The following is a 13,505-nucleotide window of genomic DNA, read 5'->3' on the forward strand; positions in this document are numbered from 1 at the left end:
GATATTTCCCCATCTCTTGTTTGCTTTTAAGCATGGCGTCCTTTTTTTATGGGGGCTGTGAAGTGAGTATGGCTGTTAGAGCTTTGTCAATGATTAATTGATTGTTCCATCTCTAACGTTGATGATGGCCTCCTTTAGAAGGCCAATGTAATTGGGGGCTAACTTGAGTTTTCTGTTTCTTTTTCAGCATTAACCAAGAGTACAGGGTTGCGAACAGATGGAAAGATTGATGAACGATCATTTTGGATAAATTATGTATCTTCTCTCTCCTGTCCATTGGCAATACCACTTGTGTATCCTAGGATGGTGGCTATCCATGATCTTGACTCAAAGGTTTGTTTATCAATGATGTTCAGAAATATATAATTACGTTATGAGAAACTGAGATTCTACATGACGAAAACTAGATGAATTGCACAGTAGGAAGTGCTCAGTCAAAATTTGATCATTTTCAAAATGATTTGCATTCTTATCTTAAAAAACAAACCAGTAGTAAATGTTATTTGACAATATGAAATTTTGTGAACTTAAGCTAACTGATGAAAAAATTCAATGGTTAATATTTTGACAAAGTCATCGTATGTAAGGCTTTGTTTTATACCATCGACAATTGAACCTGCCATTATATTACTTCTAAAGATACTCATACCATATTATCAATTGCAGGAAAGTGAGGAATCCGTTATTCCTTCCTTTCTTCCACTTTCTAGTGAACACATTAGTGAAGAGGGAATATATCTTCTTGAGAACGGTTATGATTGCTTGATATATGTTGGAGAAGCTGCGAGTCCGGAGACTGTGAGGAGACTGTTTGGTGTTGCTTCTATTGATGAAATTCCTACTCTGGTAATTTCTATTATCCTCTTTTGTTTTTGATTGTTTCTAGCCCCAATTGTCTAATGGCTTATAAGATATCAATTTCCTCCCTTAGTGGATGTCTTGAAGGGAATGTTTGATGTTGAGGGAAAAAGAGATTGGACAGCTTTCATGCAATCTTTAGCCATCATGGTTGCTTGTTTTCCTTTGTTTTTTATGATTTCTCATCTTTCCATAGATGCCCAATCATTCTTTTCTTTCCCGTTTCCAAAAAATGAGGAGGAATTTGGGGTAAGAGAGCAAGTATATGAACTTCAAGGGGTTAACACTGTCCACAAAGTGGTTAATGTTTTTTTTTATTACTGAATGACTTCACTCTGAGGTAAAAAAGGGAGGAAAAACAAAAAGGACAAATGGTTAACATTAAGCAGCAGTTACCTTTGTAGTACTTTATTGTTCAGAACTTGCAATGTATAGCTAGCTAACAATTATATTTATTCAGTTTGTATTGCAGCAACATGACAATCCATTGTCTAAGAGGTTAAATGAAGTGGTCAATGAGATACGGCGGCAAAGATGTTCCTATCTTAGGTAAGGTCTTTTTCAAACCTTGTTAATAAATATAAGATGATATTTACTAAATGAAGTTTAATTTAAGCAATTTTTTATCCTTTCTGGCAGGTTGAAGTTGTGCAGGAAAGGAGATCAATCAGGTAAGTGCGCTAACGTCATACCATCAATTTCTTTTATATTTCAAATTTCACTTGCAGCTCTTCTCTCGCCATATTTCATTTCTTGACACCAAGTAATCTTTCTGATGTACTAAACATTCTCATTGAATCCATTGTTTTTTCATTGCTTTTTTGGGGGAAACCTAAGAGGATGCTTTGGTATGTTAACCTTTACGGGGATTATTCCATAGAGAACTCCTTGTATTGGAAAATATATATTCATGCTAAACTTTCTTGGGTGGAACTGAAATAATTTTTTGTTGGATATATATTTTTAAGAGTTAGAAGTTTTTCTTTTTAACCTGCCACATGAAGAGATCCATGCTTTAATAGGTCAATCGTGTTTTGATTTAGCAACTTGTCTGCTTTGTTTCCCCAAATTGATTTTTCTTTATTGATTTATTATTTTTCCTCGAAATCTTAGAATGTCTATTAAGCTCTTTAGATGCTGTATTTTCTACGAAGCTTACCAAAATGCCTTTGTATAACATGAAACCATCTTATGTTATGCATTTCATGATATATTCCAACCTTAGTATAGTGTCCTGTGTAGTTTGCATTAATCTTATTTTTTAACCGAAGCCATCTATTTACCTATCTTGCAGGAATGTTATTTTACTCGTATATGGTAGAAGATAAGAGCGCCGGTGGTTACTCCTATGTGGAGTTTCTTATCCATGTCCATAGGCAAATCCAGAATAAAATGACATCATAACCAAGATCTGCTGCTTCATTTTTGCAAGCCTTTAGACGTAAATGATAGAGCAAGCCCAAGCCCCAAGAATAGGTGAGATCCTGCCCATTTATGCGCATTCATTTGCCTTGCGTTTGTGAAAGGAAAACCAGAAAATACGTTTTTGTTGTTTAAATTTTGTTGGCGTACATGTATAAGTTAGTTGATGTTGGTAATAGTTTGATATTATCTCCCCCCCCTCTTTCTTCTTTTTCTGAAGTTTTGTAGTTGGGTGCCATACTGATAATACAAAATTCTATGCGCAATTATGTGTTCTTCATGAGAAATATTATTATAGTGTGTCTTATTTGAATAAATCTTTATGTACGGAACTAGCCCCTGTGAAGGAAGTGATTTTTTTAATAGTTGCAACAAATTCTCCCCTTCTCCATTTTAGACACGAAATCTTTTGATCAATAACCGTAGCGAACCAAAGACGATAATTTACAAGCGAGCAACAGATAAAAGACCTTGTGGGAATATAATTTTACTAACTCGAGTTCCATTTTATTTTACCCTTTGTTCAACAAGACTTCTGACAAAAAATAAGCTCAAGAAAAGACCAGTTAACCGATATACAAGAATTTCAACAGGTGAACTGCAGATGATAAATTGATAATGTTTCTGTCAGTATTTTTTCTGCTGAAGTTATTCGTATTCATCTCTTATCGTACAATTTCTCTAAATTAATGATTGTACATCAGAAATCAAATATTCACCACTTAATGGTCTAGTTGCAAATAACTAATTTACGTTTAATTCAAATGAGAAAGAATAGACGTTTCCTTAGCATGTTGCCCACCCAGGACAGGGTATATTACTTTCCATACATTTCAGCCATTTTGTCGGTATCAAATTAATCTCTCAAATAATATTCAATAATCATTAATAAGACTCCTTGCAAGACCACGAAGGAATCGAGTCAACGCCTTCTTAGCCCGAGTTGATGCCATCTCTTTCTTTTTCTCCTCTTCATCATCTGCAGCCTTCATTTCCTGAGTAGAATGCACTCTACGTACAAGCTTTCGCAACTCCTGCTAAAGTTAGAGACGTTAACTTATAACATCAATAGAAACAAAAATCCTCTGTGCCAATATATATATATATATATATATATAGTGGTAAATTGTGAAGGCACAAGCAAGCATTAGTGACGCCTACTTGACCTATTCTAGACCAATTATAAATAATAATCCTTATGAATGAGTTTGACTTTATGTATTAAGAGAGCCTAATAGTTATGAGTTCGAAGCTAAAGTAAAACTGGAGATAGGAACGTAGCAGTGAACAGAGCTACCAGGTAAACAAGTGATCTTAGCCTGTAGCTGGGTAGGGAACTTTTGTTGCTTTGAAGCATGGATCAAAATATTACCTGCCGATCAAACTCAACTCCCTGAACTGAATAAACTTCATTGGTGATTTGAATGTCCTTATCGATCAAACCATCAAACCACTTTGTTACTTGATTATCATACGAATTAGATTCCTGATCAAATGTGCAAGAAAAAGTTGTACACTATCAATAGAACCAATGAAAAGTATATCATAAAGATTTTTCCAATTAATTATGTCTAGTTTGGCATGAGATGTAATGATCGTATGATACCTTTTCATCCTCCTCCGATTCAATTTCTATCAAGTCATCATCATCCTCAAGATCATCGGCCCCTAATCCAGTTAAAACCTGTAGCTCCTTCTGATCAGAATCTTTTGTTACTTTAATTAATCGATCCATTAAATCAGGTTCCACGTCCCTTAGCAATTTTCCTGAGACAATTTATGCATGAAGAACATGAATCTGCACTGCAGAATGTATGTAACATCTCATCAACTTAACACAACTAAATTGAAAGACAACAACACATGATCAGTCAGTTAGCACAAGAAGCCAAGGAATACATATACCAACCAACGCAAAATAAATTGTAAAGTATGAAACACACATTTGATATATGCAACTTGAATACGATGCTGTGATGCTCAATCGTGTTTTGAATGACTACTAGTTGCAAACAAATTCTTATTTACGATGATAATGCGACACTAAATATACCATCCAAAACATAGTTTAATTTCTTTTAAAAGAAGAAAAAGATCAAAGTGTTGATAAAGCAATTACCAATATAATTGAACTGCCTCCGCTTTCCTTCGCGAACATCGGGTCCTAGTCTCTGTGGCAAAACAACAAACACCTTATCTTCAACAAATTCATCCAAAATGACCACATTATCAGATAAACAAGTCATCAGCATTGCATCAGTGTCATGATTACTTGAATGAAAAATAATGAAAGAGCACCTTAACCAACATGAGAGCTTCGAACACAACTTGGTCCAAAGAAGCCACTCTGCAAACAAATCAGACAATGTTTTTTCTTTTCTTTTTTCACCAAAGATTGCAACTTTGAACAAAAAAAGAAGATAAATGAGTAGAAGCGAAAACGAGAAAACGGACCCAAGGATGCGTTTAATTTGGGGAGGAGACAAGGAAGCCAAATCCATGGCCCACTGCACAGCACGCTTTGCTTCGCGCTTCAATTGGTTGCGGCTCTTCTTTAGTTCGGAATCGAAGTCTGCGGTGGTGGATGGCGATGGTAGCGGAACATTGGTTCGTAGAAGACCCCGCGAACGGGTATTGAGGTTTCGCTGAGCTGAAGCAATATGAGAGGATGATGATGATTTCGTGGGTGGTTGTTTTGAGGAGAGAAGATGATGATGTTGAAGTGGAAGAAGGGTGGCAGTAGCAGCAGTTCTTGGGTGGTGGTGGTGCAACCATGGCAATGACCTTAGAGGCCGTAATAGCTGTTGATTCATTTCTGTATCAGAAACTGAAATGCAATGCGCCTATGCCTCTTCCTCTTTTAGGAAAGTGTTCTGTTGAACAATAAAAGAACGGTTTATCTAACAAATATATTTTGGAGGATATATACCACTAATATTAGCAAGATTAGAAGGAATACAAGAACATAAACAACTGAATTGGACTGATTTATTTCTTGAAAGTATATGCAAACAATTAAATTGGAATACGCCAATGAATTATAATTCAAATGACATAATCTCTTTACAATGCATCAAAATTAAATTTATTTTTAAAATAAAATATTTAAGAATTTTGCTAAGACAGTTAGGTAGACAATGTGGGTGCAAATAATTCGAACAATGGATTGCATTTCAAGTCCCACTAAAAAAAATATTCTACTCTATTTATTCACTACAACTCTAATCTCTCTCCTACCACATTTATCTTCTTTTACTATAATCGCACCATCATTAACACACCTCACTGCCGTTATCGTTTGAAGAAGCAACGCGTCACGCTGCTGCACCTTCTTCTCCCATGCGTCGCACCATCCCTATACTTCTTGCAACTGACACTGTGGCTACACCTTTTTTCATACGTCACACTGTTCCTGTTCTCCCTGCAAGTGATATTGTCGCTGTGCGCCTTCTTTTTCTTTCTGTAACGTCGCACCATTGCTGAGCTAGAAGCCTTGTTCTCCCGCTACTCCAACGAGTGCACCTCTACCTTTGCTTCCATGTTGTTGCTTTGTCACTTCCATCGCATACTATTTTGCTACATTCACCCAAATAGTATGACTTAAATAAACATTCACATTTTAGTGAAAAGAATCATCCGCATATGTGTATGCAAAATCAAGCAAATTAAGTAAAATATCAATGGTATATCCAAATAAATATCTATTTTAAAATGAAAAGAATAATCCGCAAACATAATAAAATAAACATGCGATTTAGTTGATAAAAAACAAATAACGAGACCGCAGCTACGAGATACCGTAGTCATGATGTAGCGATGATGGTGGCATAGGATTACGAGAGACCGATAGTGATTTAAAAAAACAAATTTAAAATTATAATTAAAATTAATTAATTTTAATTTTAATTTTTAAAATTAAAATTAACTTTAATTTTTTAATCTATTATTTATGTTAGTCAGAAAGAGCGTTGTTCCTGTACTTTCTCAATATTTAAATTTTAAACATGTATCAACTAATTCCGCATTTTATTTTCCCTTCTAACGTGAGAACTGGTGGATGAATACAAAAACGGTGTCGTTTGAGGGTCCATAAGTGTTCTAATGTTCTCCAAGTAGTCAGAAGCTATAAAGAGTAGGTAAGGCCCCAAGTCTCTCTCTGTTTTAGGTTTCTTCTATGCGCGCGCCTCGTATAACTGCTTTCCTTCTCTTCTGTCGTGTTCACCCTAATTGATTAGCTATATAGTTCAAATGAATTACGCTACTTGTTTTAAGGAATTTTCTTCATTGCTTACTAATTACTTGAATCCACAAACTGTTATGTGATGTGTATTTGCTGATTATATGAGCAATGGCCCTTGCATAAAGTAAATATTCTTTGTAATCAAATTTGTCTCGTTAGGGTGCTCTATTTGATTAGATCTCTGATGAGATTAGCATTTGGCTCAATTATTCTTGGAAGTTAGACTATGATGGACAGAGTGCTTGCTTAAGTTGTTTCTAATAATCATTTAATAAATTCCAATGGCTTAACTAGATTACACTTTTAAGACCTGAGACGGATTGGATCCTCAATTTTTTTTCTCACTTGAAGGGATAAAGTGTGATCTCTCATCACATATATTTTATAGGCAGGACCAAGAGAAAACATTGAAAGGTTAAAATTCACATTTTACTCCCTCAATTCAAAAAAAAATTGAGAGGGTTATTTTGCTGGGCAGTGATTTATTTTTGCATCTGTGAGTGCAATAGGAGAAATTCCTGTATACACCATGGAGGAAGGTTGATTCTTCTGCAAAATTGATTTGATTTATTACCACAAACATTTAAGAGAATAAACAAAGGTGAATGAGAATAAATGAGTGGTTGTAGAGTGATCTAGAATATTTTGTGCAATTAGAGCTGTAAGATGCTGTAGGATTTTATTTTATTGTTATTATTTTTTTTTTGCAATGGATAAAACATTCTGTGGTGTAACCATTTTGCTTTTGGTGCTATGGTGTAACTATTCGGATTTTAACTTAATATATGTATTTACATGATGTTGTTTCTCTTATGAGGTTACCTGACATGTTTTAATGGCAATCAGAAGTAGTACTTGTATCAAATGGCTTCCTCCTTCAAAGCATTTTTGAACAGTCCAGTCGGCCCTAAAACAACTCACTTTTGGGGACCTGTTGCAAACTGGGGATTTGTTGCTGCTGTGAGTATCATGCTATGATAATATGATATTACCTTCATAATGGAAAGAGTCCGCCGCATTCGTTTACTTAAATGGTTATTGATCATTCACAATATTGCCTTCTCCTACACTAATACACCAAACTCTGACTTGTAGGGGTTGGCTGACATGAATAAACCTCCAGAAATGATCTCTGGCAACATGACAGCAGGTTTGTAAAATCCCAAGTTCTATAAGATATTGTTTTCTTATTATTATTTTGTTTGTCTTATTGACACATCTTCTTTTGATACTGCAGCAATGTGTGTCTACTCTGCATTATTCATGAGATTTGCATGGATGGTACAGCCGCGTAACTATCTACTTCTTGCATGCCATGCATCAAATGAGACCGTACAACTCTATCAGCTCTCCCGTTGGGCAAAGGGACAGGGGTAAGTGGCTGACCAAACCAGCAAAACTTTGATCTTACCCAATTTTTATTCTCGTTACTCCATGTGAGGATAACTGTGGTATATTATATCGTTTCTCTTCTAATTTTAAGATACTTCGACATGAATACACATTTAGTCTCATTAGCTGGGAGTCACTGTTACCTTCTTTCTACCTTTATTTTGAATTAATCACCAAGGGTGGTATATGTTTCTTAAAATAACATGCCATTTCCAGAAACAGGAAGTATCAATTGGCAATAATTGATCTATATATGCATTATATTGGACATTATTCTAACTACCAATTAATGTAATAACCTTTGCATCTCTTCATTTCTTTTATAGTTATCTCTCGGATAAGAAGGAAGAAGCTTCACCACAGTGACTCAATGCTAGCACGTTCTGAATGTAGCAACTTGAAGAGATTTTTCCATTTGAATTTGCGTATTTATGAATAATTGATTGTAAGAAATGCTCGTGGAAACTGAGAGGTTGAGATTATCCAAGTTTGTTTGATCTGGGGAGGGTTTGAATGGAAGGTCTAAACAATTAGTCAATTAGTTAAAGGCATATATGGGTGGGTTTTGTATGTATCTCCCCCAGAAGCATTTTAACTTCGAAGGATTTGTCCATAGCTGAAATTCACTTCCAAGACTGGGAGGTGAAAACTCGACTATATGATTTGGACTTTCATATTTATGTGAATGAACGTTCATATGTCCAATTCTTTCTTCAAGTTGCTATTAATCCCTTTGTTTGAATAGATTTCCGTTCTCAGCTAAAGCATTTTTTCCCTCTTTCAAGAACAACCTCTTACAGTTCTGCCTCTGTCAAAAGCAGACCTCAAAAGGATGAAAATCCTTTTTTTTTATAGGTAGGAGAGTGTTGAATTATGAAATTGATTGGCATGGGGAGTTTCTAGTTTCCTAACAAATTCTAGCCAACTTTCTAAAAGTTATTTTTAACAATTATAATTTTTCGTTGATTAAATATTTGAATAACTTCTTACTTCTGAGCAGCAGCATTAATAATCTTTATTCAGAAATTAAATTTGGATAATTTGCACATTTTAATTTAGGGCTTTTTGGGGGTGGGGGGTTTGATTTCCACATAATTGAATAATCTCTTCAAATTATACAAGAAATAGTAAATAAAATGGATGGAAAATTCAACTAATTTATAGTATGTTAAACAATCATTTTTTCCAAATTATTCAGTTTTGATATTTAATTCTTGAGAAATCACGGAAGTAATACTAATTTGGTCCGGAAAAAAATTTAAAGAAAAATACTGAATTATAAAAAAAAAGTTACAAAAAAAATTAAGATTTATTTAAGAATTTAATTAGGAAGAAATGGAGCCTTTGAAGATAAGCCGCAAACAAATACATCTAGTCATAAAAGTTAAAACGCACGAAATTAGAAATAAAGTAATTTTTGGAAGTTAAAAAAGAAAGGGTTCAGTTTTCCTTTTGGACGCGACGGTGTGTCATTTAAGACGAGGAAGGTAGCGGCGGACGGTGAGTACAACAAACGCAGAGAATGGCGGAGGATGGCGGAACAGCCACAATGACTGGAAGGAATGAACACGAAGAAAGAGAAGACGAAAGAGAAACACCGAAAGAGAAGAAAGAGATGTCTCCATGGGAGCAGCACTCGGCGGTGATCAAGCTTCCCCGGTTCGACTACAACGCCCCCTCCACTCTCCTTCATGGCTCCCATTCGGGCTTTCTTATCACTTGTACTATCAGTCAGTTACTTCCTTCTCTTCTCTTCTTTCTCCATTTTCCCACTGTTCAGTTAGCTCTCTTTTCTATATATATATACACCAATTTGGAATCATGTTTTACAGAACGGGAGAAAAGCGCTACCAAGGAAGCAATCTCTATACTCCACAAGGTTCCCCCTTTCTTTACCCTCTTCTCTTAACCGTTATTATTCTCATGTTTCAATGTTAAATGCTATTAATTAACAAAAGAAAATGCTACATGCACACAAAAAGAGTCGTTATTTGTGTAAATTTATACACGTTGATTCACATATTTTTTCTAACTAAATAATTAGCTACTGGAATAATCAGCCATAGTAGAATAATCGAACTTTTTTTGAGTAGTATAATAAAAAAAATTGAGATGTCAAATACAGATTTTTATACGCAGTGGCGGATTGGTGACTGATTTTTTATGCAAACGTAGCATGATTGGTTAGCAAATAATGATTCTCTATAGAATTCATTCATTAGAGAGATTGGAGTATATTAATGCACAAACAAGACCTTCTAACTTTTCATACAGTTTGCCAGGCCCTTCAGCAAGGGTTCTTATAACAGTTTGAACGACCTTGAAGATGATAACGCTTCTAAGAAAAGAAGGGTATGCACAGAAGATGATGCTGAGGAGTGTTTGGACAACAAGGAAAAGGAAACAGCCTCTGCCACTTCTAACTCTGGAGACGGTATTGAGTGTATATAGTTGGACCTTTTCTTTTTGTCTTCCAGTTTCGGGAGGGAGAAGGAGGTAGTGTTCTTGGTTTGTTGAGCTGAAAATTCATGGCCTCAATGGTGGCAGGTAAGCTTTTAAGCGGGAGCGGTAATAGAGCAGAGACAGATGCTGAAGGAGTTCCTGGTCTTTCCCTGGTTAAGCTTACAAGGAGTGGTTTGCTTCTCTTTACATTTCCAGAGGACGCATTGCCCGACACTGTTGATATTGTGTCAAATATCATTCAAGCTTATGAATCTGGGAGTGTGAAATCGCCAGCGTAAGTAAATTTGCTTATGCTTTTAGTGTTAGTTCAAAATGTCGTGTTCATGGTTCTAGGAAGTAAATGGTGGTGTGGATTTATGCCATTCCCTCCTGGCCATGGAAGAAAATGAAGACGTATTTCTTGAAGAAAAGCTGAGCCAAGATTTTTGTTCAAGAAAACACTGATTGACTTTTTTATCCTAAGTGGTTAAACAAGTTTGATAATTGGTTGCCCTTCCACTGATACATTTGTTTAGCCTTCAAGCCCTAACAACCATTGATGCAGTAACTTTAAGCTTTTGAAATGATTGATAAAAATGTGGAATTGCGTATCTTGCTTCTAATTTTGTTGAGTGGGCATATTAGGTTTGCGAACGGAGACTAGAAAAGTCTTTTAGTGAGTGATTTCAGTTCACATCTTTTCTGGCACTAATGGGTGAGCATGTTTTCTCTGCAGCTGGTGCCATCGCGTTTTCCCAATCCAGGCTACCTGTGGTTTAAATGAAAAAGAGCTGCAAGAAGTAGTATCAATGCTAGTTAAAAAGTTTGTGGATGATAAACAGAACATACTTGAACGACCTGTAAAGGTGCAATACAATATTACCTTTCTGATGCAAATGAGCCTCACCTCATGATAAGTCCTGTACTCATCAACAAGTCTTGATATTTGTAGATGAATTAAAATCTTAAACCAATCTCATACGATATAAGTTTTAGACAATCAAAGTCCATGTTTAGCAGTATTGTATTTTATTCTGTAGTTTGCTGTTGGGTACAACCGAAGAGGAATTGAAGAGACGAAGTATGTGAAAGAAAAATCAAAGGATTCCAATGCATTCAGTTTGCTAGACCGCAATAAGTGCTTTGGCATAGTGGCTTCTGCAGTCAATTGCGTGGTGGGAGATTCAGTAGTTGACCTCAGGATTCCAGAGGTAAACATGTTGTATGCCCCCCAAAAATAGTCTAGCTTGTGCTACTCACATTTGTGCATACTCTGGGTATTGACTCTATTGTTGCAGCTGTGTGTTCTTGTCGAAGTGCTCCCCATTTCCGGAGTGCCAAACGGGTCGATTGTGGTTGCTGTCTCTGTCCTCCCTAGGAACCTTGTTAGTACGAAGCCTCGGCTCTGCGTCAGGGCCTTGAATTCAAATACAAAGGAAGGGTCTATGGCTGAATGAGAAGTGCCGGTGATTCTTTCAGATGGCTTATGCTGGAATACATGGCGTATCCCTTATGACTCTTTGATACAACTAAAAGTAGCCCCTCTCAAACTCGGCTGAAGGTATGAGCAATAGCCTAACAAATTATTCTGGCTCTGTTAACAAGTAGAACCTGCTGTCAATTTTGCACCTATTTATAATGTGGCTATTATGTCAATTGAATGTGTTTTGTGAACAAAACTGAAACACAATGGAACCCTATGGTCTTGTGATACATGAGTGGGTTTATATGTTGTACTTCACCAATTTCAATATCTTATGGTATATTGATGAAACCAAAAATAGTCTGCATTTGATATAGAATTTTCGGATATGCATGATGTATAGTCAATTTAGTAGTCCAGGTGTAATTAAACCATGTTAGGAAGCTTATTTCTTACAAGCTGAGGTCCATAAATTTGACAATTAATGTGGTAATAAGCATGTGATGCAGTATATATAAGTTTATTACTTTGTTTGATTGTCATAATCCATAAGTTAATTGTTACAGTTATGCTACACGCTCCAACTACTAAGTCTAACCAAGTTGGTCCAAACTCAACAAAAATTAGTTTCATTAGTGAAAGCGTGAATACACGCTCCAACTACATAGAGCGTTCCCGCGCTCCTCCTCCTCCTTTGCGTGTTTCCTCCTCATCGTCGTTTTTTTATTGCTACTGTTGTCGCTGCGTTTTTTTTTTCTTTTCCTCTTCCTCTTCCGAGTGATTTTGCAGCATTATGTGTTTCTTATTTTTTGTTTGATTCTTTCTTGTTTTTATTCTTGTTAAGAGAGTAAAACCAGAAGAAGCATGAGAAGGTAAAACAAGAAGAAGATGAACAAGAAAAGAAGAAGATAATGATGAAGAAGAATGAGGAGGAGATGTTTTGAGTTATGCAGAATATATTAGCTAGATTTAAAATTTACATGCATGTGTTTTTGTGATTGATTGAATCTTGTTTGTGTGCTTGTTGTGAATTGAGTTTGTTTGTGTATCATCATCATTAAGTAATTTTGGTGTATTCTGGATTTAGATAAGGTGCATTTGGTTTGTGCTTGTTTTGAATTGAGTTTGTTTGTGTGTCGTCATAATTAAGTAACTTCGGTGCATTCTGGATTTAAATAAGGTACATTTGGTCTCATTGAATTGGATTTGATGTAATTAGTTCATGTAAGTTAATTGTAGTATTTCTGGTGTCATTTAAGCCATATTGATGAATTTTTTGGATTTAAAATTTACATGCGTGTATTTTTGTGGATGATTGAATCTAGTTTGTGTTTGTTTTAAGTTGAATTTGCTTGTGTGTTAGGACTGACCAATATATAGCCAACATTGGGTGCAAAGCATAGTAGTTAGGACTGACCAATCATATTAATGGTTAATTGGTTCAATTGGTGAGTAACTGGTTGAATAGATTTCACGTAAATAAAAAATATAAAATAGTCAGAAATAATATGGAACAACAACAATATAAAAGCAACAGGTATTCTAAATTCACAGAACCTATTCCCTATCCAACAATATAAAATTATAAATTCACAACAAGAATATAGCACAGCAACAAAAACAACCATATACACCAGTAATCAGAAAAAAAATGATCCACTATTAAGCATATATATTACACTACAACAACAAAAAAGTCATTTGGGAGGTGTACGGAAAAAAAATATG

General features: G+C 35.4%; 4 protein-coding genes across 7 annotated transcripts in view; 3 read left to right on the forward strand and 1 right to left on the reverse strand.

Annotated features, from left to right (window-relative positions):
- The window catches only part of LOC107467403 (protein transport protein Sec24-like At4g32640), a gene marked incomplete in the record, with an annotated part of 12,544 nt that extends 9,881 nt beyond the window's left edge, over window positions 1-2,663 (forward strand). The window contains 5 exon segments of the mRNA XM_016086491.3: window positions 188-333; window positions 667-846; window positions 1,319-1,407; window positions 1,498-1,529; window positions 2,153-2,663. Coding sequence (XP_015941977.1) covers window positions 188-333; window positions 667-846; window positions 1,319-1,407; window positions 1,498-1,529; window positions 2,153-2,262 — 557 coding nt within the window.
- Window positions 2,664-2,714: 51 nt separating this feature from the next.
- LOC107467586 (uncharacterized) lies at window positions 2,715-5,280 on the reverse strand. Of its 2 annotated transcripts, none has more exons than XM_021131405.2 (6): window positions 4,735-5,280; window positions 4,579-4,627; window positions 4,400-4,451; window positions 3,887-4,047; window positions 3,653-3,766; window positions 2,715-3,317 (listed from the first exon to the last, which is right to left on the reverse strand). In XM_021131405.2, the coding sequence occupies exons 1-6, from the start codon at window positions 5,091-5,093 to the stop codon at window positions 3,156-3,158; spliced, it is 897 nt and encodes a 298-aa protein (XP_020987064.1). In that variant the 5' UTR covers window positions 5,094-5,280; the 3' UTR covers window positions 2,715-3,155. The 2 variants fall into 2 exon arrangements, with proteins under 2 accessions (XP_020987064.1, XP_015942205.1); XM_016086719.3 differs by having other exon boundaries at window positions 2,720-3,314; window positions 4,735-5,263.
- Window positions 5,281-7,342: 2,062 nt separating this feature from the next.
- LOC107467564 (mitochondrial pyruvate carrier 1) lies at window positions 7,343-8,617 on the forward strand. Its single transcript, XM_016086693.3, has 4 exons — window positions 7,343-7,480; window positions 7,616-7,670; window positions 7,758-7,893; window positions 8,239-8,617. Exons 1-4 carry the CDS (start codon window positions 7,385-7,387, stop codon window positions 8,276-8,278), a joined length of 327 nt encoding a protein of 108 aa, XP_015942179.1. The 5' UTR covers window positions 7,343-7,384; the 3' UTR covers window positions 8,279-8,617.
- A 658-nt stretch (window positions 8,618-9,275) lies between these two features.
- Window positions 9,276-13,030, forward strand: LOC107467534 (uncharacterized). Of its 3 annotated transcripts, XR_002367864.2 has the most exons (8): window positions 9,277-9,642; window positions 9,745-9,791; window positions 10,187-10,355; window positions 10,460-10,649; window positions 11,091-11,220; window positions 11,395-11,565; window positions 11,653-11,915; window positions 12,622-13,030. XR_002367864.2 is itself a non-coding variant. In XM_021131406.2 (7 exons), the coding sequence occupies exons 1-7, from the start codon at window positions 9,435-9,437 to the stop codon at window positions 11,809-11,811; spliced, it is 1,074 nt and encodes a 357-aa protein (XP_020987065.1). In that variant the 5' UTR covers window positions 9,276-9,434; the 3' UTR covers window positions 11,812-12,561. The 3 variants fall into 3 exon arrangements, 2 of the variants coding, with proteins under 2 accessions (XP_020987065.1, XP_015942145.1); XM_021131406.2 differs by lacking the exon at window positions 12,622-13,030 and having other exon boundaries at window positions 9,276-9,642; window positions 11,653-12,561; XM_016086659.3 differs by lacking the exon at window positions 12,622-13,030 and having other exon boundaries at window positions 9,280-9,642; window positions 10,187-10,346; window positions 11,653-12,561.
- Window positions 13,031-13,505: the final 475 nt, after the last annotated feature.

This window comes from Arachis duranensis, chromosome 9 (genome assembly GCF_000817695.3).
Source record: "Arachis duranensis cultivar V14167 chromosome 9, aradu.V14167.gnm2.J7QH, whole genome shotgun sequence".
In the NCBI taxonomy this organism is placed as follows: Eukaryota; Viridiplantae; Streptophyta; class Magnoliopsida; order Fabales; family Fabaceae; genus Arachis; species Arachis duranensis.

What these genes read in the sequence shown, in the direction of transcription:
- LOC107467586 (XM_021131405.2), bottom strand. Translation starts at nt 5,093, where the DNA reads ATGAATCAACAGCTATTACGGCCTCTAAGGTCATTGCCATGGTTGCAC. An exon ending in GAGGCAGTTCAATTATATTG is followed by an intron (nt 4,048 to 4,399) that starts GTAATTGCTTTA and finishes AAATTGTCTCAG; the next exon opens with GAAAATTGCTAAGGGACGTG. An exon ending in GAGTTGAGTTTGATCGGCAG is followed by an intron (nt 3,318 to 3,652) that starts GTAATATTTTGA and finishes CTCTAACTTTAG; the next exon opens with CAGGAGTTGCGAAAGCTTGT.
- LOC107467564 (XM_016086693.3), top strand. Translation starts at nt 7,385, where the DNA reads ATGGCTTCCTCCTTCAAAGCATTTTTGAACAGTCCAGTCGGCCCTAAA. An exon ending in ACTGGGGATTTGTTGCTGCT is followed by an intron (nt 7,481 to 7,615) that starts GTGAGTATCATG and finishes TCTGACTTGTAG; the next exon opens with GGGTTGGCTGACATGAATAA. An exon ending in CGTTGGGCAAAGGGACAGGG is followed by an intron (nt 7,894 to 8,238) that starts GTAAGTGGCTGA and finishes TTTCTTTTATAG; the next exon opens with TTATCTCTCGGATAAGAAGG.
- LOC107467534 (XM_021131406.2), top strand. Translation starts at nt 9,435, where the DNA reads ATGGCGGAGGATGGCGGAACAGCCACAATGACTGGAAGGAATGAACAC. An exon ending in GGGAGTGTGAAATCGCCAGC is followed by an intron (nt 10,650 to 11,090) that starts GTAAGTAAATTT and finishes TTTTCTCTGCAG; the next exon opens with CTGGTGCCATCGCGTTTTCC. An exon ending in TACTTGAACGACCTGTAAAG is followed by an intron (nt 11,221 to 11,394) that starts GTGCAATACAAT and finishes TTTATTCTGTAG; the next exon opens with TTTGCTGTTGGGTACAACCG.